We start from the raw sequence: 26,570 nt of genomic DNA, 5'->3' as shown, positions 1-26,570 counted from the left end.
ATCATATTAAAAACGAGGATATTAGAAAAGAATTAGACATTGTCAGCATCCAGGAATGTGTTAGCAAAGCTAATCTCAGGTGGTATGGTCACAGAATGGGCGAGGAAAGATTGGGAAAGCAACTGTTCTCTGCCAGGTTGGCAGGATAACGACCCAGAGGAAGATCAAGATATAGGTGGATTGATACAGTACAAAGTGCCTTAAACGACAGAAATATGAAATCTGATAATGTTGGAGTCTTGACAAGTAACAGACTGATTTGGAGAAAAATTATAGATAGGAAGTTAGTAATGATGTAAATTTTTCATCTAGTACTATCATATCCTGTACACCCCTTGAGGGTACATGTCAGGAATTTGATGATGATTTCAATAACTTGGTTCACTTTGTATATGAAAGTAACAGCAAGCTCCACAAAGAATAAACTATTAAAACATCAGCAGTTTCATCACTTCAGAACAAATTGTCTTCAATTTGAAAAATTCTGAGCCAAATAGCTAAAACATGTCAACACTAACAAATTGCTGTTAAGATGAGAATCCTAAATAAAGCAATATACTGTACTTGGCCCATTTCTCTATGAACTGGCACACAATAAAGTTCTTTTCATCTTTAACCGTATTAATCCTATATGGATTAATGGTTACCAGAAACTTTGCTGAACTCACTTTTAAAGGATATCTTCTCTGTTTTCCATTTCTAACTCTTCTAATTTCTGTTTAGTCTTCATGCATTGAAGACACAGAAACATCAACTTTTCTCCTGCAGTGTTCATTTCCTTCCTTTTAACAGCTGAATGCTTAGCAATGTCCCATTAACATTCTTTTTGCAGTCATGCTTGCTCAGAAATGCAATGGAGTAACTTTCTCTCAGTCAACCATCATATGACACCATTACTGTTTGTAGTGCTGTGCTTGAAACAACAATAAAGTTCTTTTCATAGTGCAGGAAAATTATTTAACTATAACTTCAAATTTATAAAAGTTCTTCATTTTTGTTTGTTAATACCAACAGATGCAGTGATGGGAGATGGACTAGAAAAACAACAGAGTGGAGACCAATGGATGAAGCAAGATAAAGAGGAAGACCAAGAAGGTGGGGGGATGAACTGGAACAAATTGCAGGAGTGAGATGGATGGAGAGGCAGAAAACCGAGTTGTCTGGAAAATCATGGGGGAGACCTTCGTCCACCAGTGGACAGAACCAAAAGGTTGAAGAAGAAGAATACTAACATAATTATAAGACATAATTATCTGACTATTGATATAAATTATATGATGAAGTACAGAATTTAATATAAATCACTAATATTTCATGAATATCTCATCACATCAACAGAATGAAATGAACAATGTGCTACTGAAGTTACTTGAAGCAAGAAAGAAATGAGTAATGGTCACAAAGTGCTTGTCTTCTTCTTCTTCTGCTGTTTAGCTAGTCACATGCGCACTATTAGGACTGCAGGAACTTCGGACTTAGTCATTAACAGCTGGAAGCAAACATAGCTGAAAGACAAAGGAGGGCAAAGCTGGTTTTTTCAAGATAATGTGTGTTGCATAGAAAAGTTTTAACAATAAAATTATCAAGTCCATCTTGTACACTCCCTGAGGGTACATATCAGGAATTTGATAACATTAGTACTAACATTCAATTGCATCTTGCAATTTCATAAGCAGTTTGTAAGAAAAATGAATATCCATGTACACATGCCTGTGAATATTTGTATAATTATACATACATATATATGTCTGTGTGTTATTCAAAAGCACTTTTTGTGACAGCACTACATGAATATGTGTACTCAATACAGATACATATTGTATTGCAATTTGAAGGTAGGATAATTGGTGAGTGTTCAGAGTCACTATTTCCCAGAATTTGGAACTTTTCAGGCTGTCATTCTGATTAAGATGGGGTTGATTTCTAACAGCTTCATACTTCTTTGAAGAGTTTCTTGAATTTGAAAGAATTGGTGTGAAGAATTTTTGTGTTGCTCATAGGATAGTGGCTAATAGGAACTGCATGTTTTGCAATGCTAGATTTCTCACCCTGGAAGAAACAGATGTATTCCACATGTTCTGATTGTTGGATGACTACGGTATAACGAGTCTGGCTAATATAGGGATTGCAGGAATGGAATCTGGTATTCTAATGGGTGAGCCAAGTTTGAAAGTTTGTCTTTTGTGGAAGGTAGGATCAAGGAAATCTTATTTATTGGTTTGAAATTAAAAATTTTTTTTAGGTCTTTTGAGATGCATTCTAAGATGACTTTTATCTAAGGAATGGTGTGCTTTATGTGGTTCCTTCCAGTTTTTTGTGCTCTATCCTGAATGAATGATTTCAAAACATTTCCTTTGTTCTGTTCCATGATTTTCTTTTGTTATATTTCCTGCCATTTTCTTCTGTTATATTTCTGGATATTCCTCTCTCTCTCTCTCGATTATGATATCAGTTGTTATAATAGTTTCAGCTTTTACTGTTGGTAATGTTGAGCTTAAAATAGCCTTATTTCATGAGACTTAGGCCAGGACTGTTCTGTATTTGATTATAGTGCATCATTTCATTATAGTGTTGTTCACTGTGGTGAGCATCTACTGTAGCACTGTAATAGTATCCTTATGTCCGAAGTTACATATCAGGAATTGAAGATAATACTATATTAGTTGATTTTGAAATGACTGTGATATAGTCAACAATAAAGGATTGTCATCTGTCGAAAGAAGATGGTAGGAAGAAAGCACTGCATAAGTTGAAGTATAGGGGTGCAGTTTTTTGGAGAGTATTTTTCTGAACATCTTGTCTTAAGGGGATCATCAACCACATAATTGTTCAAAAAAATATCAGACATGTTTATTTTCATTCGAATTCTCTATCTTTATTTCTCTCACATAATTTTAACATTAGGAAGAAACATCAAGGAACAAGTGACTTTTTTTTTTAATCTGGCTATATTATCAAGCAAGATATGCTTGTTTGGACCACAGAGAAAGTTCATGAAGCTGTTTGAGCATAATTTTTTATTTTTTAATATCAACCTGCACACAAGGTTTTAAACCTATAGCAGTGTGATGTAAGCCTGCTGCAGTGTTGTGTGTATGGATAAGAGGTTAAGAAGAAAGAAGGAATCTGTTGATAATTTCCTTGAACAGCAGAAAGTTGTACAGTTATAAATAAAAGAGGACGAAGAGAAGCAAATTTAAAGCTGGATTGTAAATGTTCTTAGTCTGGAAAGAAAGTGAAGTAATGATGGTGGCCACTTCAGCAGACTATTGTCCATGAAAATCTCGATAGAAGAAAAAGGCTGAAACAAATGTCTATGATGATAAGAGAGCAATCAATGAAGATTGGTATGTGGGGGGGGTCATCTTCATTGATTGCTCTCTTCCAAATAGCATCAGGCTTTCTTTGAGAGGATTTATATGTCATCCCAAATGTGTTAGTGGTATTTCAAAGTTGGGCGATTGTGAAATTTATAGAGTGTTAGCAGTTACAGATGAAAAGTATGTCAGCAGAAAAAGCACATCTACTTTTGAATGCTGAAGAAGCTATAACTGAGATGTGTTCCAGGAAGGCTAGAAGAGCTGAAAAGTCTAGAAGAAGAGAAACCTTGTCATGCTTAGATATCTCACTTTACTTCCCCTTAGTATTACCAAAGGGGAAGTGAAGCGATATTTTTCTTGAGAAATAAAACAGGTGTGTTGTGTCTGTGTTGATAGCACTGAAGTTTTCAAAGTTATCCTTACCCCACCAAAGAATAGAAAGGAAATCAGAATTAACAGCATTGGCTATAGACGATCTTGAAGCTTTAAGTGATTGTGCACTACATGATTTTCAAATAAAAAATGGAGTGTACCATCATCAGCAAAGTTTGAGATGAGCGAGAGGTCGTTTGTTTATATAAGGAAGAGAGTGGGTAAAAATACAAAGCCATTTGGTACTTGAGCATTTGTGGGAAAATCTGTGGAGAAGAAGCTGTGTACCTTGAGGCATATTGATCTCACTTACAAAGCATAGATAGAAAGTAGATCATAAGATGTTAACTGCAGGCCTCTATGCTGGACCTAATCAAACACCCTCAAAATGTCAAGAATGTACAATTCCTACTGAATATTTTCCCAGTGATAATACTCAAATTGATCTTCCCCCCCCCCCCCCCTTCATCCTTTGGATACAGATGGTTCTAGTCGGTATGCTTTTCAGATCTAAGCCTATATGATTTCTTTTTATTAGTCAGATTTTTCTTAAGTATTTTTCTTAGGTATAAAAAGAAGAAAGAAATTCAATATTAGTGTATCTGCCTGGGATAATGAGCATCATCAATTTTCTGATATGCACCCCCAAGCAGTGTTCAGGTTACTATGACAGCGCTACATGAATAAGTTTACATTATCATTAATCTCCTATCAACAGTTTTCCTCCCAATTAGTCATTTATTTGTAAGCACTTCAATATTGTCATATCTAACGTTTTGCTCTTCTAAAGCAGTTCTGACTGAATAAATCCACCTAGACCTTGGTCTTCCTCTGGGTCTCTTTCCACATCTTGACATCAAACACCTGTGTTGCTAACCTTTCTTCACCCATTCTATTTAAGTGAACATATCACCTTAGATTAGCTCTACTTACACATTCTTGATTACTAATAGTGTCAAGTTGCTTTCTAATATCTTCATTTTTAATATGATTCTGCCATTTATGTCATCAGTTCACTCCTCTAATTTTTCTCAGAACCCTCATATCTGTAGTCTCTAGTCTTTAACTCTTGGATTTATAACTTAAAATTGGTTTAAACACTGTCTTGTATACTGCTGGTTTGGTGTTTTGGCTAATTTTTCTCTTATTCCATATAAATTTATTCAGCTGGCCATTCACCATACCAGCTTTGCTTATTCTGTTGTCTATTTCCAGATTTAACCTGCCATCTTCACTAAAAACTGTGCCTAAATATCTAAAATATTTTACTTGTTCTATAGGATCTATAGGATGCAGCTGAAGTTTTTTATGCCCCTGCCTATTTTCATAGTTTTGGTCTTTTTTATGGTTGATTCTCATGACAAATTTGTTACAGCTGTTATTCAGTTTAGTTAGTGAATCCTGGAGACTTGCACTAGATGTGTTTAGGAGTATAACATCATCTGCATAAAGCAAAGAGTTAAGTTTGACATCTCCAATTTTAATATCAGGCTTGATGCCACTTTCTTTCATGATGTGATCCATATAGATGATAAATAAGAGTGGAGATAATGTGTATCCTTGTCTTACCCCTGATTTTACATCAAACCTTCTTCTTGTATTTTGTTCACTTCTAGCTGCTGACTAACACCTTAAATATAGACTATGTTTTGCTCTATATGATTTTCCCATTCACTCCATATAATTGTAGTGTTTTGGAAACTTTTCTCCGGGCACCTTGTCATTTCTGGAACTACAAAACTTAAGTAGATCTTTGTCATATTCTCATGGTTTCTCAATTATTTGTATTAAATTGAAAATCTAATCTTTCGCATCCTCTATTTGACCTGAACCCAGCTTGTTCTTCTCCAGGTTTCTCTTCCACAATATTTCTCAACCTCTTTTCAAGTATGCTTGCATAAATCTTACCTGGAATATTTAATAGAGAAATTCCTCTGTAATTCTCACATTCAGCTTTATCTCCTTTTTTATAGATGGATACTACGAGACCTCTATTCCAGTCATTGGGAATTTGACCTTCTGACCAGGTCCTCTGAATTATGCAGTGTAGCCACTGCACAACTTTTATACCTCTATACTTAAGCATTTCTGGTCAAATATCATCTACTCCAGCTGCCTTTCCACATTTCAAATTTTTAATGCTTTTTCTACCTAAGTATTGATATGTACTCCTCTTTTCATTCCTCTTGAAAATTTTCTAGTAGGTTCTATCACTGCTTGGTTCATTTAACAGTCTTTCAAAGTAATTACTCCAGACATCTAGGATATCCTTATCTTCAGTTTTCATGTCACCTTTATCATCTTTGATTCCTTTTACAGTACTCTTTCTCCATCCATTTCTAAGCTTCTTTTTCAATAGCCTCAAAACATTTTGCTACCTTCCTGATATTTATTTTCTATATTCTTACCAAAGTCTTCCCATGACTTTTGTTTAGCTGCTTTTCCACACAATTTTTATCTGTATCTTTTAAGGCATCTCCTGACTTATTTGCTAGGAAATTTTGGTATGCTTTCTTCTTTTCCAGGACTTCTTTAATTTCTTGTGTCCGCCATGATGTTGTATTTATTTATCCTTGCAGACAACTTCACCACATACCTCCCTAGCAGAATCAGTCAGTGTCTTCTTCAGAGTATGCCACTGAGACTCCTAGATTTGGTTCTTGTTTTAAATTTTTTTTTATTTTTCTTCAATAATGTTTGTATAGTCGAGTCTACAATTTACTTATAAAAGCCGCTCAACTTTAATTTTTTTTAAGGAACAGTATGTAGTTTCTTACATACTGTTCTTTTCAATGTGATATCCATTTTTTATCCTCCTTAATACTAAGTAATGGTCGCTTCCAGTTTCAAATCCTCTGTACACTCTTGTATCATGATATCTTCATGTTCGTTCAGGATGCGTGAATGTACTATGTCAACAATGACATAGTTAATGAGGCTTTTCTTATTTCTCGTCTCTTCTCTCCATGTGAACTTGTGCACATCTTTATGTTGAAACAGGGTGTTAGTAATGACTAGTCCATTTCCTGAGCAGAGTCCAGTAAATAGTTACCAATATTATTATTAGCTTTGCCCTTTTCTTCAAATTTTCCCAAAATGTTCCTAAATGCTTGGTGAGATTCATTTCCTACTTAGCTGTTCAGATCTCCAACAAGGATCACTTTTTCCATTTTCTTTATGAAGAGCAGTTTTTGAAAATGACAAATGATGGTTTTAATTATTGATAATGCACAAGTTGAAATTTTTTGCATGCTTCCATTTTCCTAAGATTACTGTATTTAGTAAAAAAAAATATGTATTTGAGTAAATTTATAATTAAAACAAAGAGTTTTTATTTATATGAATAGTATTCATATAAATCACTTAATTATTTTAATAAGTATGCTATTTTATTTTTTCAGTTATCTAAAATCAGAATAATCTGTGATTTAAAAAAAAATGTATGTATACATTATTCCTTTATGAAAACATAAATAAAATTTTCATTTCTAAAAGCTGCTATGTCAAAAGTGAAGGGAAATGCCAGTTCATCGCTTGATTCTCTGTGCTTGTCAGTGTCCATTTCTCAGCAGGATAACCAGAAAGAGAACCAGTCTTTTGTTTCCACAATTGAAGATGGTGAATTGGGTAAAGTTAAAGACAAGAAAGGTAGGAGCTCAAAAGTTAGAAATGTTGCTTTTGAAGAATTTGGCTGAATTTTCAATTGCTTTCTAATTTCTGCTTGCATTTAGTTTGTTTCATATATTTCATTCCCCTGTCCCTCTCCGTTATTAAATTATATTATAATCCTGAGAGTATCTAGGCATTTTATCAAAACAGCATTTGTCTTCAAAGCTGTTCAAAATTATTGTTCAATATATCCAAGCAGTTGTTTCCCAAGAGGTATGCCAGGGTGTTTTAAACATCATATTATATGACTTGAGATAAAAACTCCAACTTTATACACAGCCTATACTCAATTCCACAAGATTTGCAAACCAATCATTAGCATTCCAATGGCAGTCATAGCTTCTAGTCCTTTGCAAATGCTGTTGGGTGCAATTTCTAGCCATTTGTGCTACTGCCTCTCTCATCCAGATGGCAGTATCACCTAAAAATAAAGCTGACCTTCTGGCAATATTTTTTTTTCCGAACTCCTGCAGAGATGACAGATAAAGCACTTCCAACTTGCTGATGACTTTCTGACAGAAGGCCTCCTATGACATTCTGTCAGGAAGTCATCAAAAGAATATTGAACAACCAGAATGCCAGAAAGTCCGCGCGGTTAGCCTAGTGGCTTTGCGCTTCGCAGCCATATGCCTGGGGAAGGAGTGTCCTAGGTTCGATTCCCGTCGGAGACGTGAGGAGCTGAAGGATCTTCCTCAGCCATAGCCAAGTTAGCCGGTCTTGGGCGCGGGCAGTAGGGTTTTTTCCGCCAGTTTATCTGGTGTTTTTCATCCCGCAAGCAGACAAACCGGCCCCATGAACTCACAGGGATACAGCCAAGAATACCTTGAGGCATAGGAGTGACCATTCTATCCTCGAATTTCGGTTACGAAATCCAAGCATGCTTGGAAGGTTGTGGGCCTTAAAGGCCTGTTAAAGCCATTGGGATAGATAGAATGCCAGAAAGGCTTCTGGTTGATTTCATCCATCCCCTTCCTCATATATAGAAACGACTTTGATTCACAGCACACACCCTACTCACAGTTTTGCTAATGATAGTATTTTCACTGCTCATGAGAAACCTTGTCAAAACAGCATCAAGATTTAGTCTCAGTGCCCTAAACTCTGATCTTTCCATACCATTCTTTGATGTGATGATTACAACCTATCATGTCACCTTTCATGCTTTAAAAACACAATTTTGTCTGTTTTTCTCCCCTCCAAAAACCCTTAGTTAATTTCCCCTTAACTTGGATAATGCTCAGCTTAACAATCAAGACTACATCTATCGTTTATTAAAAATTTACCCACTTCAGACCATGGGTAGAGCGAGCAAGAACCACAGAATGCGACAACAAATAGCATTGTCTCCAACTAACATGCATTAACGGTCGTATTGATCTGTTATTCGGTTTTTTAACAAACTTTTTGGATGTTCATAATACCAACAAATGAACTTGTTTTTTCGTAATTTCTTATAGTTTGTGCTTTAAACTGTTAGTTCTCTTTACCCCTGAAGATGTTAATCTTATGACTAACGAAACTTGTTGGGTTATTTTTAGTACTTGTTTAGTTTTTTATAAACAGTTCTCTAATAAACATGTGGTCACAAAACCGTAATATTTCTATGAACTTCTTAACCACAGAAACCTATGCATGAATAAGACTACATTTAATTTATAACTTGATATATAGGAACGTAAGGCATGATAATTAATAAATGACAAAACGGATTTACTGCATCATCAGTTTTCTGATATGTAACCCCAAGGGGTGTTCAGGTTACCATGACAGCACTACATGATTAAGTTTACATTATCATTAACTTCCCATCTGGCCAGGACATATATAAGTCTGGGAAATCCTGGATACGATTCAGACCACCTGTTGAAAGAACATGGATATGAAGTGCAATTTGGCCATCATGTCCATTAGAAGGTGTGATAATCCTTCATGCTGATAATGCTTAATCAGATTACCTTGCATATGTAGCTATGTTCAGTTGCCTATAACAAGAAACACAGTTGCTTGCCATTTGCTCGGTAACTAGAATCGAAGTTATATTAGACTAATACCTACAAGTTATATTTATTTTTGCTGCTTGTTTTATCGTATAATATAATTATACGATAATTATATTAATATTTAATATAATGCTAGTGCAAAATAAGAGATCCTTTCATACTTTCTTCACTTATTATTATCTTTGGAAGATCAATGTCACTATCAATTTTTTTGCTAATTATCTTAGTCACTAATACATTTTATTCTCCCAGAACTTGATTCAAGATAATTATTTTTGTCAAATAATTATTTTATAAATTTATGAAAATCTGAGTCTTAAAATAAATACAGCCTCCATCTTTTTCAAATTAATTCTTTATTTTCTAAATTTTCTTTATTTATTCATAATCTTAGTTTGAAGGTTAGTTCACAGATTGCATGAAGGTTCGCACTTTTACGATTTTGCTTTATAGAATTCATACGTAAATCTTGAATCTCATGTAATGTGTAATCTTTATAACATAATCTGTAGTTCTTTGCACTTCAACATTCTTGGTTTCCCCTAATCACTGACTACAAATCGAAATAAACAGCAGTTATGAAGTCAACTGTTATGTACATATTTTTTACTGATTTTGATATTATGTGGCAGTTTTGAAGTAATGATGCTTTCCCTACAGGTTATCATTCAAAACATGTAGGTGCATGCATCAAAATGAAATTTTATTTCCAAAATTTTCATAATAGAATTAAAATTGTATTTCACCTTTGATAGCTACCCCCCCCTCCCAAAACTATCACACACATGCACATCGTACAGATTATTATTATACCTAAATGCAAAAAACCGAGACATCCTCCAGATCTGGCATCAGGAAAGCTGTCGAAGGTTGAAATCTGAGCTTAGCAGCGAGGGAAAGTTTTTGCATTAAATTGGAAAGACAAAAAAAGTTGTTTTTCTGCTCTCTTCCCTGTGCAATCCATCAGTGGAATCTGTAGAGAAGCATGGTTTCAAGAAAGACAAACCCATCTGTGTGTGCATATACCGACACTATGGATGTAATTAGTAGATTTTACTCTATAATGAGGAAACAGCATAAAAAAATTACAAAAAAGTGTTTGGACATATATTGGATTTTATTATTCAGAACAGTTTCCTCCTGTACAAGAAAATATATGTCTACCATAACTATCTAGATTACAGAGTAGAAATTGCCAAAGTATTGCTACAAGTTTATGGTCCTTCTTCAGCAAGCGGGAAAAACGCAATCTTTCCAGACTTCTGTAGTTGAACTCTGCTAACTCTATTTCTCGGATACTTTACCACTCACGAAATAAATAAATAAATAAATGCTGCACGCAAATGTCATGCCTGCTTTAAAAAAATCAGAAAGGAGACAATCTGGTCTCCAGAATGTAAAACTGCTTTGTGCATTCAGCCTTGTTTTAAGTCATTCCATACAGCTCAAGATATATAAATATTGAACAGTATGGAAACAAAAATATTCCCTTTCAGGGCCATCAAGACCGTCCTTTTCCAGATTACAAGTACATTGATAGAGAAATGGCGGAGTGTAATGATTCCAGTTCCTCTTGAAAAGGAATTTGTTGAAGTTGTTTTGGTAACACACAGATTAATATATTGTTCCTCTTGAAGTGGCTAATAGTACCTTTCTTGAGGGAATAAAATATAATGTGTCCTCTAGGTGCAAACACTTTTCTTTTTTTATGTCTACAACAATAAAAGTTTGGAAATTTATAACATGTTAATTAATGCTATGTATATAAGACTAAATATGTTTTAATTTTTATGGCTATTTTGCCTATTTTTGTTTAGGAGTACTCCTTTTATGGTGTCATTGGCATGTTACTCCTCTATTTAGAGGAGTAACATGGAAAATTTTCCAGAAATAATATGTAACCATGTTTTTTTTTTTTTTTTTTTTTTTTTTTTTTCAAGCCTTTATTGAGGTCTCATCAGTGGGAGCCAGACCCAGAGGTGATACCAAGGATCAAGTCATGCATATGTCATATTTCCATATACAGGTTTCCATAGAAAACCTACACATACAGAGAGATATTTGCACAAACAATTACACCATCATCCAGTTCAACAATATGGTATCCTAATAACATTGTCATCAGAAGAGATGACAGTGCTCTTACCACTGAACTCAATCACTCCCTTGTATCACACTTTTTTTTTTAGCCAATGACTATAATCCCCAAAGAATAGACAAAATAATACTAAATACATCTTGAAAATCTCTTTCATTGCCTAATACACAAGACTACAGCAGAACTGTTACAATCCCATATATTCAGGGTACAGCTGAAAAGATATTTAGTGCTTAATAAATATCAACTCCTTACCACATTTAAACCATATATCAAATTGGCAACTCTCATCTGTTCACCTAAGAGCAAATTCTCTCCTTTATCACGTCCAGGCATGTATGAAGTGCCCTGTATTTGTGACCTGGCTTACTATGAACTGTTGACATCTGCCTGGAAGAACATAAAAATACATTTGGCATCATCATTATGGCAAGTCAGGCATAGCAAACTATGCCTTGGATACTCTTTTACACAGGATCAAATTTAAGAAAACAAAAGTGCTACAGAGAAATCATAAGTCAGAGAAAGAGAGAGAGAGAGAGAGTGTTTTTGGAATCAGCAGCAGCAGCAGCTTTAAAACATTCCCTGAACATCAAGTATGGCTTTATCAATTTACTAAAAATCTGGGAGACATTTTAAGATCATATTAATACTCTATTATTATTACATCCTCCGTGGAGTCGACAGACTCATCATGGGAGGTTCATTCAACTGACAACATATAGAATCTTAGAATCCTTAATACTCCTTGCATTAACAACACACTCTGGTAATGTGTTCCATTCACTGACAATTCTCCATGTAAAAAATCTACTCCTCACACCCTTCTTCACTACACTTTTACACAACTTCCAGGAATGACCTCTGGTTCTTTCCCTCTCACCTTCTACTCTTTTTATAATCCCTTCTAGATTAATCTGATAAAATCCTCTTGCCTCTCTTCCTTCTATCCACCAAACTCTGCAATCCACATTTCATCAACCTCTCTCCATAGCAGCATTCCAAACTCCTGATGTTGTTTTACTCACTCGTCTCTAGATTCTCTCCAATGTCTCCACATCACATTGAAAACCAGGTGACCAGATCTGAGCACAATAGCCTAAGTGTGGTCTGACCAGTGCCTTATACAGTGCACAACCACTTCCTTATCCAGGCATAAAATGTAAGATTTTAGAGTACTTCTTATCATAACAACACTATAATGTGCAGCCCTTGCAACACTAGCAATATGCCTTCTAAACTTCAGTCTTCTGTCAACCATCACTCCCAAATCTCTAATCTCATCCATTTCCTGCAGTACATCACCATCGATATAGTACACAGTCTTATATTTCTGCACTCCAAAATGCAACACCTTGCACTTATTGATATTAAGACTACAACCCAACTCTGTCCAAGTAAGAAGTCTATTCAAATCTTCCTGAAGGGATTTAACATTAGCAGTGCTGCTTATAATTCTTCCCAACTTTGCATCATCAGCAAATAACTGAAGATCCCCAATCAGTCCACATGGTATATCATTTACAAACAAGTTAAACAGCAGGGGCCCAAGAACAGAACCCTGGAGCATGCCACTGGTTACCCTCCTTTTTTGAGACACTGCTCCACAACCTGTTGGTATCGTTCACAACCTGCTATTATCATTCAGAGATCCAGTCTCTGATTCATCTAACCAATATATTATCTATTCCCATCCTCTGCAGCTTGTACACCAACTTATCATGTAGTAATCTATCAAATGCTTTTGCAAAGTCTAAGAATATCACTGTATATGATTCTCCATTATCTAACACACTTGTCACCTTATCATAAAATGCAAGTAAATTACTAAAACAGGACCTAATCTTTACAAATCCATGCTGACCATCATAAAGAATGCTATGTCCATCCACCCAATCCTGTATTCTATTCCTTACCAATCTCTCCAACATCTTGACCACAACCACAGTTATACGGACTGGCCCATAGTTGGAGACTTCTGTCATAGAACCATTCTTGTGGGGTGGTACTATTTTGCCTTCTTTCCACTCCTTAGGAACCCTGCCCACTGCAAGACTTTCATTAAATAACCAGGTCAAGGGCATAGCCAACTGTGGTGCACATTCCTTAAGAATATGTGGTGATATGTCATCCATTCCCACAGCCTTATTCACATCTAACCCAACCAACATCTGATACACCTCTGTTTCTTCCACTTCCAATTCTCCTAATACTTGCCTCTCTTCTATATATTGCACCGGATCATTTACACCAGTATGATATATGCTGATGTAAATGATCCAGTGTAAAAAAGTGATCTTTTCTTGTTTCATCACTTCCCCAAAAAAGTATCTCATGATCATTCTCACCATACTGGCATCAGTGTCAACACTTCATTAACAACTACATCTTGTGACGTTATCACCAAAAATTTCCAAAACATTAAAGCCTCTAGTTTCTTCAATCACGTGCTGCCTAAGATACTTATCTCTCAGAAATTCCACAAACTTGCTTTCCTTGTTCCCATACACAATCTTCTCCTTCCAGTCTATATTCCTGTAATTAAAGTCTCCCATCAGGATCACCTTCTTTTTACATGCCCAACTAAGTTGCCTAAACATTTCACCATCAGTATTCTCTGCATTCCCTGGCCCAATAGGACTCTAGTTCTTTCTTTTGTCTGTCAACTATTTTTTAAATTGGTTTTACTGTTATCTGAATTGTCTGTTTGTGTACTGTGAGAAGTGTTGTGTTATGAATCAATGCTGTTAAACAAATTGCCATGAACTACCAACATGTAATTCTTACTACTCATTTGAGTTTAGTAGTAGTCCTTTAGGCAGTGGATAAACTTTTAGTTTAGTAATTGATGTGAAGTCACCAACCTCTAAAAATAAATAGCCTATTCTGTAAGATATTTTACACACAATAATTGTTTATTTACACTTGGGTAAAGGATTAACAGGAATATAATTTGACAACCTATATGCTCCTTTTTACATCTCTCTCTCCCAAGCTCTTCAAGGAAGACTGAGGGTTTGTCAGATAAGTGTCAATGTACTGACAGTAAAAAGAAAATATGATTGAAATCTGATGCCAAAGAACAAGAGAAAAGACTCGTGCTGGCTCGGACGTTGCCCGGTCAAACAAGGTCCACGTCCCCAATCGAGCAATCAGGGTTGGATCGAAAAATCAGCTGCTGAAAACAAAGACAAAAAAATCAAACTCAAGCCTGTAAGGGATGGGGTATCAATAGGTACACGAAATGTCCATACACTATCTGCAACTGGAAAATTGCAGTTGCTTCATAAAGAAATACAGATGGACATCTTGGGTATTTCAGAAATGAGATGGGCACTGTCGGGAGAAACAAATGGTGGAAGAGTTCTCTGGTCAGGAAATGAAAGTAAGCATGAAGCAGGCATAGATTTCCTGCTAAGTAACAAGGCTTGTCACAATGATAGGATACAAACCAGTTAGTGAAAGGATACTGGTTGCAAGATTCAGTGCCCAGCCATTTAATATCACAACCATTCAAGTATATGCACCCACTGTGTAGAGTGTAGATGAAGACATTAAGAGATTTTACAGAGATCTATAATTAGAAATTGATGACATTATGAAACTTATGGATACATCTACCGTGTTAGAGTAAAACTTTAGTTTAATATAAACCAAAATATACACTCGGCGTTTCAACTTTCACATTTAGGTCGTGTTCTGGAGTATACATATATATACAAAGAAACAAACTGCACTACAATTATATATTGGGTTTTATCCTTCATCCAAGTGTTAGCAAACAAAGTTTGCACCTGAAGTACTTTCAGGACTGGGGCAACTCATGGTAAAGGTGATATGAGTTCTCATCACTTGCCTTAGTATCTCCCATAATGCAAAGCACATCTCCTTGTGGACATGTATAATGCTATGCATTAAGGGAAGGGCCTCTACCCAGACCGGTTTCGACCTTTATTGAGGTCTCATCAGTGGGAACCAGACCCAGAGGTGGTGATACTAAAGTGGAAGTAATGGAGAAGTCATATTTACCTATACGAGTTGCCAAAGAGTGTCACACCCTATTATTAAAATTCTCTGGATTAGAGATAAGTTTATGGAAGTTTTTTCACTTGGCTATGCTACTAATTATATATTGGGTTTTATCCTTTATACCCCCTTTAACATGAGTCCTTATAGTACTTCAGGTGCAAACTTTGTTTGCTAACACTTGGATAAAGGATAAAACCCAATATATAATTAATAGCATAGCCAAGTGAAAAAACTTCCATAAACTGCACTACAATCTACATGGCATGCTAAAGTTACTGATCAACCGTTAAAACTATTTGGCTTACCTCTGGTGTTTAAAAAAAAAAAAACTTCACTACATCAGCTAGAGTCCTGTTGTTATTATTATCTTTTAGATTACAAAGTTAATTAAGCTGGAGAGTAATAATAGATAAATAAATAAATAGAAAATAAAATTACTTATATAAATATACATCTAAATTGCAACTGGTATGGATAGTGGCCAATAAAAAATGAAAATTCCTTCGAGTCCTAAAATCAGGGTTTGCTGGAAACTAAGTAGGCTGAATGTGTGCCAGCCAAATTCTTGGGATTTTTAAGCCTCCCATTATTATTAAGATTAGGGGTGGTTAATCAAAATTTCACAGGCCTTTTTTAATTTCCATACCAAGTTTTTGTATGACAAAGAACAAGTACTTTTCCAATCAATTCATGTAGGGTGTTAAGAGCGTGATCTGAGAGGCCTGCTTCACCAAAATTATTATATTTAATGTGTTGTTTGTGTTCTTTTTTACGGATAGGGATTTGTACGTCCAGTAACTTACCTGCACCTGTAACTTACCTTATATTTCCCCAATATATGGTAAGTTACAGGTGCAGTAGATGCAATAAACTCCAGGGTGTGCCAAGGGGGGGGGATCCTTAGAGGTGTTGAATATGTTTTTTAATTTTAAAGGTGGTTTAAAAGTGGCATTAAGATTATAGTGCCGTAGTATTCTATTAATTTTTTCTGATAACCTTTTAATATATGGGAGTGTTATGGTTTTACTGTAATCTATATTATTTTTGGATGAAGTTTTTTGAAGAATTTTATTAATAGTATTTTTATTATATCTGTTATTTATAAATGTATTGCTAATAATTTTTAATTCTTGTTTAATAGTTTGTTCATTAGAGCAAATTGTTAGCTCTGTTTTTTGAGGGTGTTGAGGACTTCAAATTTTTGCGAAGGGTGGTGATATGAGTTAGCATGTGTATATTGGCCGGTGTGTATAGGCTTACTGCAACACTCCTTGAATGTTGACTCTAATTTCTTGGCTAGGTGATAATTAGGGCTGTCTATTACCTCAACCATCGGCTGAAGCAGAGTTATGTTTGTGTATCTTGAGAACACCGTATATTCTGGGAGAACGAGTGTAATGAGGTATTAGTTTTCTAACAGTGTCTGATGGCCAAGAGGTGACAGACTTAAGTAATTTTACAGTTTTTTTCTTTATTATCCTGTTGGTCAGATTATAGTTCACAAGCTGATAGGTGCTGTTATCAGAGACTAGTTGTAAGTTGATCTGTCAAGGATGACCGTGGCATTACCTTTGTCCGCTTTTGTTATAATTATATTTTGATTAGCTTTTAATGACTTGATTGCTGCTAGTTCTGTTTTTGTCAAATTGCTACATATGGTTTTCTTTTTATTCAAAACATTGCTGGTTTCTAAACAAACTTTATCATCTATATTATTTGGAAGAGATTTAATGCCTCTTTCTATGTGGTATGTAACATCCAGTTTATTAACAGTTCTAGGTGCTACTGTGAAGTTTAGGCCTTTATCATTCAAGCAGCCTGCAGAAATCTAGCGATGACCCAAAAACAAGTTTTAAATTTATAATCTGAACTCTCTAGTTATATGAATGCAGATATTTTAAATGTGCTTGAAAGAATCACTGATAATTGAGCTAAACATATTCTGGAATGTAATAAAGAAAAACTTAAGGCTAAATCTCATATTTTAAAACGTCAAAATTAAAATGTCAATCATACAAATCTAACCAATCAGGATCTCGCTTCCCCATCAAATAATTCCAACAGTGAACAACAAACAAGCGAGAGGAGGAGCGACCAACCACATGCAAGCAATGTTCATGTGATCAACCTATCTAGCCACACCTTAAATAACGGTCAACTTGCATTACTTGATAAAGGCCAATGAGATTTTTATTTTATTAAATTCTTCTAATAGAAGAGACTCCGAATTATAAATTTTGCAAGCACTTTGAACAAGACTCTTGATAATATCTGTCTTTTGTGATAAGTGGTGATGTGAAGTTAGGTGGATGTACCTGCCATTGAAGGAATGTTTCCAATAAATGGAAAATTCAGTATTGCCTGTAGTGTTATTAAGGTATCCATTAAGGGAAGATTGTTTTTGGACTCTTGTTCAATAGTGAACTTGATGTGGGTATATAAGGGGTTTAATTTGTCCAAAAATTGAAGTAAATCTGCTTCAGAATGGGACCATACTGTGAATATCATCCACAAAATGAAGGCAGATATGAGTTGAAGAAAAAGGGTGCTGAAAAGTTGGTTTTCAGATGTTCCATAAAGTAATCAGCTAAAGCCAGTGAAATAGGACTCCTATGGCTGTTTCTTGTATTTGGTTGTATAATATTCTTCCAGGTGAAGTACTCTGTACTGATGGTCCTTAAGGAAATCATCTGTTTGCAAACATGCTCCAAGAAACTGCAATTTTTATGAGATGATTTCCCTGGAGATGTTAACTTGTTTAAATTTTTACCATCAGTGTAATGAATTATCCCGTTAATTTCATTCATTTTAAATGCACTTCCTTAATTGTCATTATGCATACTGTTTCTTCTCAACACTTGTGTCTTCTTTCTTTCAGCAGTTGTTCTTTCCTTTTCATCAATCATATCCTCTTTTTTTCTTAGCAACCAGATTCTTGATCATATTGCACTCTCTTTCTCACTTTAATTCAAACTCTTCTTTACCAGCACATAATCTTTTTCACACTTCTGCTTGCTACCACTTGCAAACTTAAGCTACTCGCTAATTTCTACTCTTTGTCCATCACTGATGCCTCAGTTCATCCTCACAATTCATTAGAAGATTGCACTTTCTCATTTCTCTTATTCATCATCTCAATATACACATCTTCCACCACTCTCCTGACATTCACATTATATTCCCAACAAAAAAATCATCATAGAGAAATCTGCACTGCTTGCTACATTTGACTTAAAAACTGTCTGTTGTAATAATTTCACTCACCACTATTTTGTCTTTGATCACAACAAAATATATTACCCCAATAAAATACAAAACACCCTATGAAACTTTGCAGGTGCCTATTTAGCAAATGCATTGAACTTTAAAAGTTAAAATGATTTAATAAGGCTAGTAGAAGTGTAAAAGTTGCTAAGTTGAAACTTTTAAGGGACATTCATTGTTCAGTTTTCACAATAATCAACACTTCACTTACAAAAAAATATAACTTTCGACCATAATTGCTTTAGAATTCTGAGTTTTTGTCTGGTCTTCATTAAAAAACGATATTTCAAAATTGATCTGGCCAGTGTGAGTCCCTTAATTAAACATATGAATAAAAGGTACCTGAGAATGCTTTGGAGTTTGCCTTTTATGTAGTACAATATTAGGACAACTCTTGATGAATTTTATTTAACTTTGTAAGTTATCACTTTTGAAAATTTTTAGAAATAACGAATATTTTTACCTCTTTGGTATATAAAGCAGATGGATGTTATTATCCTTCCTTTTAAAAAATATGTTTTAAATTATTGCTTTCTAATCATAATTTTTTTTTTTTCTATAGCTTTAGATAGCATGATGCTGGAATGTTCAGATTTTACTGGACCACAGAAAGCTAAAACTTTTCAGAAGCCTTTAGTCAAAGATATCAAACCAGCATTTCAGCAAACTACAACTTTTGCTTCCAGTGAGAAATCTAGAGACTGGAAAAATGTGAAAGGATTAGATGATGTGTTTATAGTTCCAAAGGCAAGTAAGTAGATTTTCAGTTAGTCATTACCCATCATTTCTTATATTATATAAAGCATTCAAAGCACTGTTTCTCAAAGGTCAAACTCAGCAAAATTATTTTCAAACACACACATGTGTATACACATATATAAATGCAGACTACCCCAAATTGCTTTCTTTTAAGGTTACACAATGGTCAGCATTCATAGTGAAGAATTTATTGGGGAGACAATACATGTGTTAGAATAATTACTTTACTTATAATTAAGAAAATAACAGTCGACGTTTCGACCTCTATATTGAGGTCATCATCATCATATGTACAGAACACAAACTACATGACACTACACAAAAGTGAGATGAATCTGAATGTTTGTTTAGAGTTTATCCTAGCCTGGCCTCTGGTGAAAATTTTTATTTATATATTTATTTTTTTAAGATGATGATGACCTCAATACAGAGGTCTAAACATCAATTGTTACTTCCTAATTATAAGTAAAGTAATTATTCTAACACATGTGTTGTCTCTCCATAAATTCTTCACTATGAATACCCCAAAATGCAAGGACTTATTTCTCTAAGTGCAGTAATACTACTAATAATACTTAATATGCAATAATACTAATTTCTCTGAACATGCAGACAGCTTCATGTACTTCTCTGGCTGAATCAGTCATTGTTTTTCATCAGTTTCTCATTGAAGTGTTGAGAGTATTGAATTCTTTGTTTTGAAACCTTTTGAACTAACTTTTAACTATTGTTTGAAAATTAGAAGGAAAAAAACATTGAAGTTTCTTTGAGTGCAAAATCTGCCATTTGGAAACTTCTGTACTTTCTTTACTCAATGTTTATGCATTTTCATTTTTGCTATCATATCAACAATCAGTTGCCCTCTTCTTAAGGTCCCCATATATGGGGAACTATTGGAGGTATCATCATCAAATTCCTGACATGTACCCTCAAGGGGTGTACAGGATATGATAGTACTAGATGAAAAATTTACATCATTATTGAGTTCCTATCTACAGTTTCCCTCTAAATCAATCTGTTACCTGTCAACTACAACATTGTCAGATCTTATATTTCTATCTTCTAAGGCACTTTTTATTGTATCAATCCACCTATATCTTGGTCTCCCTCTGGATCTTTTTCCTACCAACCTGGCAGAGAACACTCTGTTTAAGTGAACCATATAACCTGAGATTAGCTCTGCTAACACATTCCTGGATGCTAACAATATAAAATTCTTTCCTAATTTCCTTGTTTTTAATATGATATTGCCATTAATGCCATCTGTCTAGCCCATGGGTGTCAAACTCTCGGCCCGCGACGAATATTTTTGCGGCCCAGCCAAACATTTGCCGATGAAAGTGATTACTACATCTAGCCATGTTGCATGCATTTCCTTTTTCAGTTTTGAAAGTAATCACTGCGAACAAGATTTCCCCCGAAGTAGGAAAGATAGTAGCAGAGAAGAGATGCCAAGTGTCAGGGAGAAAACATTAATTTTATCGTTGTCCTTGTTCTTTTTTTATGCTGTACTTTTCAAAATAAACCTGCGTTTTTATGAAAATTGAAGTTTTTGTTTTTTGTGGCCCACATAAACTTAAACATCATTTATTTGGGCCCATGTTAGCCTTTGAGTTTGACATGCTTGGTCTAGCCCCTAATCTTTCTCAGGACTTTCATATCTGCAGTCTCCAGTCTTTGGTCAAGTATTTTCTTAAAATTGGTTTGAACATTGTCTTTATAGCTATTTAGTGTTTGCACCAATTTCTCTCTTATTCCATACATATAAATTTATTCACTTGACTTCCTACCATACCAGCTTTGTTGATTCTGTTGCCTATTTCCATATTTAATTTATCATACTCAGATTTTTTTTTTTCACTAAAAATCGTGCTTAAATAGCTGAAATGTTTTACTTGTTCCACAGATTCTCCATTCACAACGCAGTTGACATTTTCAATGCTTCTGGCTATTTCCATTGTCTTTGTCTTGTTATTGCTGACCTTCATGCCATATCTATTACAACAGTTATTCAATTTAGTCAGGGAATCTTGCAGACTTGTAGCTGATTTATTTAAAAGTAAAACATTTAACATAGTCAATGAGACTTTTCTTATTCCTTGCCTCTTCTCTCCATGTGAATTTGTGCATATTTTTATGTTGGAACATTGTGTTAGTAATAACCAGTCCATATCCTGAGCAGAAATCCAACAGGTATTTGCCATTATTATTAGCTTTGCTCTTTTCTACAAATTTTCCCAAAGCATTTTTGTATGTCTGACAATCATTTCCTACTCTGCTATTTAGATCCCCAACAAGTACCAACTTTTCCTTTTTCATTGTGTTAGTTGCTTTCTCTAAATCATCAAAAAATTCCTCCACTTCTACCTTAGTAGAACCTTCTGTGGGACCACAGGCACAAATAAGTGTCATTGTCTAATTCCCCATTCTGATATTTGCCCACATCATTCTACTTGAGACTGCCTGCCATTCAAGAAGATTAGCCTTGTATTTTGTGTTGAATACTATGACTACTCCTTCTTTTCCTTGATTGTCATTGCCTGAATATAACATTTTGTATTTATTGCTCAGAGCAACCTCACCAGTTTTTGTCTTTTTTGTTTTAGTCACCCCTATTATGTTGATCTGGTACTTATCTAATTCCTCAGCTAGCTCCATTTCTTTGCCATTCAGGCTTCTTATGTTGATAGTATAGTACCGATCTTTAACTCTGGTGATGTTGAGTTGGGGTGTGTTTTCAGATTTGTTCCAGTAGCTGACTTTTCGCTGTTCGCCCTGGTTCCCTGGCGAAAACAACAAGGGCCTTGTTTAACCGGGCAAAGCCCCAGCCAATGTGAAATTTTGTGATGTTGTACCATCATTTTGTATATTGGTTTAAGCCAATAAGAATACAGTTTGGTCGGCTAAATCCCAAATTGTATTGTTATTGGTTTAAGCCAATAAGAATACAATTTGGTCGGCTAAATCCCAAATTGTCAGCCCATCCTTGTTCGTTCAGTATCCAGGTAGATACCCAACAGGGTGCACCACGAGAAGGTGAGGCTTGGACATTAGGTCAGAAGCCCTGGTCGGTTCTCTGCATTCCTTTAAAGGCTATGTGGAGGTCTCCTCTTAGTTATACAGCTTTGACCCTCTTATTATTATAATATAATACTTTGGATTAGAGATAGTTAGTTGATGAAAATTTTTCCACTTGGTTATACTGTAAATTAAAGATACCAAGAAATTATATACTTGGTTTAATCATTTATCTAAGTGTAAAACAAAGTTTGCACCTGAAGTATTTTCAGGACTGGGGCAGCTCGTGGTATAAAGGTGGTATGACTTCATATCACTATTATAATAATAAGTTGGGACACTTTATGGCAGCTCGTATATAAAAATATGACTTCTGCATTACTTTAAACTTGGTATCAATTCTGGGTCTGGCTCCTGCTGATAAGACCTCAATAAAGGTCGAAATCGGTCTGGGTAGTGATCCTTCCCATAATAATGCATAGCATTATACATGTTCGCAAGGAGATGTGCTTTGCATTATGGGATGGGATACTGAGGCAAGTGATGTGAAGTTATACCATCTTTACCACAAGTTGCCCCAGTCTTGAAAATACTTCAGGCACAAACTTTGTTTGCTTACACTTGGATAAAGGATTAAACCAAAAACTTTGTTTGTTGTTGAAAGTTGTTGGAAAAACTTTCAACAACTACCCTCTACCCCAAAAAACGAGTGCAAAAAAAAGAAAGAAAAAGGTTATCAACAGTTCCAAAGCAGTCTTCGTAAGAATGAAGTTCAATAAGTTTGCCTTTTTCATAACTATCAGTTCAGCCTTCCTGCACTAAGGTGGTTGGGTATAACTTCTGCCCTTCCTTGTGTCCATTTCTCTTTCTTCCCCTATCCTGGTGGTACCGTTGTAACCTCGCCCAATGATATGGTAGACTTATTTGCATCAGTATTATCCTCCAACTCTTGTTTAGATGACTAAAGCAAATCACCTCCTGCACTACCACAAACTGCCCATTGCATGCCTCCTCTGATCTTTCTCCAGGACATTGGGCAAATCCTATTGATACTGATTAATACCCCTTCTCCGGATGGTATTCCTCCACTTGTGTTCAAAACCTCTGCTCCAGAATTAACATCCATCCTGTATCACCTGTGTAAGTTGTCATACTCACCTGAAATCTACCCAAAAGCACGAAAGCTAACCTTTATCTAGCCCATCCCTAAAAAGAGAGGTCAGCCAACAAACTATCGTCCCTTTACTCTTGATTCAGTATTCTCAAAAGTGATCGAAAGGTCATCCACAGCAAGGTTTTTCATTGCTTGTAGACTCATTGATTAATTAGCAATCACCAACACAATTCTACAACAGACTTCATTGCTAATCTTACCCACCTTTGAACACAAGGTTCTGTAACCCCCCTCCCAAAAAAAAACTTCCTTCTTTACATCAACTACCTTCTCTCTCTCTCTTTCTCTCTCTCTCTTCGTCTCTGACTTCGGATGACAGTATCCTCCATTTCTCTTATTTATTCAAGAATCTCTGAGGCACTGAAATTATTGAAACCTTATGATCTTCCATAACTGGTGACTTAAATACTGATCTCCTCACCATTGTCAGGGATGACAACTTAGCAAATTTCAGTGCTATTAAAGCTCAGTCCTGTATTATTACCAGCATGAAGATACTATATCACTCTCACTTACTTTTGATGTTCCAGTATCCTTTCAAGATATGCTGATGTGCCTCTATCATGGCTCATCTTATTTTGCCTATCAACTAGTTTTTGAATCCTACAAACTATCAGTCTGTTCTCATAGGAAGTATTTCATAGACCTGCCACAAACTTTGTCACTTGTCTCTGGATCCTCTCCACCACTTCATCTCCATGGAATCTGTGTTCGGATCTGCATACAGTAGTCCAGATGTGGCCTTATTAAAGCTTTATATAGGGGAAGTTATTGTTCCCCTATATAAAGGGGAACAATCATGTAATTTGAGGTGCTGTTTTGGCTACCTTTGCAATATTCCCTCTAAACTTCAACTCCCTGTCTACAATCTTAGAAAGAATTTTGATGCACCACCCCAAATATGTGAACAATATTCCATGGTTGGACAGATTTGGAATTTGTGTTGGGTTATAAAGGTGGGAAGTAGTGTCTGCAGAAAAGTGCACAGTTCTTTGGCATTTTAAAATGTATTTTAGCTACACTGACCTATACCTTCAGCTGGAAAGGGTAGAAGTGTAGGTCAATCCAAGAAAGGAAATCTGATCATATTTGGATATCTGATTATTATCAAAAGTAGGGGAAAGGGATGTGAGCTCTTTCTTGTGAGAGGTTGTCCTTGCCTCACTGAAATATAGCTAGGAAATCAGAGTTGAGAACATTGATCATGGTAGATCATGAGAGTTCTGACAATTGAGCACTGTAAGGTTTGCCAAACAAAAAGGAGAAATGGAGTGTACTGTCATCTGTTAAACTATGAATAGGATTTGAAGTTTATGAGAATAGGTCATTTATATACAAGAGGAAAAGAGTGGGTGAAAGTACAAAACCTTGGGGTTCTCCTACATTGGCATGGAAATCTGAAGAGAGGAAACCATCTGCCATTATACATAGTGAGTGACCAGAGAGAAAGTTGGTTATCCAGTTGCAGAAGGTGGAAAGCAGACCATAGCATGGCAGTTTGCTAAGTAGGTTCCTGTGCCAAACCTTATCAAATGCATTTGAAATGTCAAGGGCAACTGTATGAGCTTCTCTGAATTTTTCCATGACATGAGTCTCCAGAGATGCGTGGTGAAGGCTAGACAGCTGTAGATCCAGAGAGGCAGAATTCATATTGCTAGTCACTGATTAGTTGGTAAGTCTCCAGGTGGTGGGAGTTAGTGACCTTCTCCATAGCTTTAGAGAGAGAAGAAGTGAGAACAATTAGACAGTAGTTTGGCATCTGACTTTTATCACCTTTCTTTCTAATAAGCTGGATTTGGACCTGTTTCCATGCTGTAAGTAGATGCCAGTTGAACAGAAGAGATTGAAGAGGCGATATAGGATAGGTATTAGTTCTGGGCATAAGTTTTTAATGCAATAGGTGGGAGACCATGAGGAGTGGATGACTTATCATTGTTCAGGTTATCAGTGACTCTTTACATTTCTTTTTTGGCAGAAGACTATTGATGACATAGAGTAAGCAGTTCTTGGTAGAGTGGGGAGAACTTTACCCATGTGATCAAAGCAGGAATTGGAAGAGAAGATTGATAATGACTTACTGGCATGAACCTTCTCTTCCAATTTACAGCTGTTGTTAGCTGCAATATAGGTGGAGTGAGCACTGGAGGTTTGGTTTTGTCTTTTGCTGAGGTGACTATGGTACCATCTGAATGTGAGAATTGCTGAAACATGGATGGATGGATGGACAAAAGTTGTGCCCAATGGTCTTGGTATGGGACCAGAAGATGGATGGACAAAAGTTGTGCCCAATGGTCTTGGTATGGGACCAGAAGAATAGATTGCCATTTGGACAGAAGGCAAGTTTGCAGCATTTGGCCTTTTTAAAATCCGATTTGGATATTGATTATTTTACAGCTATTGTGAGCTTCAATATAGGTGGAGTGAGCACTGGGGGTTTGGTCTTGATCCACTTATGATATGATATACTGAATTTTTTTGTTTTTCTTTGTTGGCCCACTTTTTGAGAACCATAGCTTGTGGTGGCCAGGTACTTTGGGTGGAATGAGGGAAGAAAGCCTTCATTCCTGTGAGGATAATTTCTGTCATTCAGCCTGACTAGATGTTTATATCAGGAGAACCAAAGCAGTACTCAAACCATGGAAAGGAGGAGGAGTTGAAGTCACAGAGGTCATCCAAATAGGTGATGTCATCAAACAGAGGTGATGTCCCTTATCATGCCAAAGGACACAAGACTGAAGTGTTAGGTGAAGATTCCATGGCAAAGAAGACTTTTATGAAGTTATGGCCTGAGTTACTAAAAGGAGAAATGACATCCACAGTATTTGGAAGAGGAGCTGATTAGGAAGAAACATTGTGTTTGCAGATTG

At 35.7% G+C, this 26,570-nt stretch overlaps 1 protein-coding gene across 1 annotated transcript in view; it reads left to right on the top strand.

Annotated features, from left to right (window-relative positions):
- LOC150102040 (synergin gamma-like) overlaps positions 1 to 26,570 on the top strand; it is a 228,772-nt gene that overhangs the window by 47,942 nt on the left and 154,260 nt on the right. The window contains exons 5-6 of the mRNA XM_090400155.1: positions 7,188 to 7,340; positions 19,315 to 19,503. Coding sequence (XP_090256281.1) covers positions 7,188 to 7,340; positions 19,315 to 19,503 — 342 coding nt within the window. The remainder of the gene's footprint in view (positions 1 to 7,187; positions 7,341 to 19,314; positions 19,504 to 26,570) is intronic.

This window comes from Typopeltis vanoorti, chromosome 11 (assembly GCF_054136105.1).
Source record: "Typopeltis vanoorti isolate ZY-2024b chromosome 11, IOZ_Tvanoo_1.0, whole genome shotgun sequence".
Lineage (NCBI taxonomy): Eukaryota > Metazoa > Arthropoda > Arachnida > Uropygi > Thelyphonidae > Typopeltis > Typopeltis vanoorti.
Note: the sequence above shows the minus strand (reverse complement) of the source record. Positions and strands in the feature narration are given on the sequence as shown.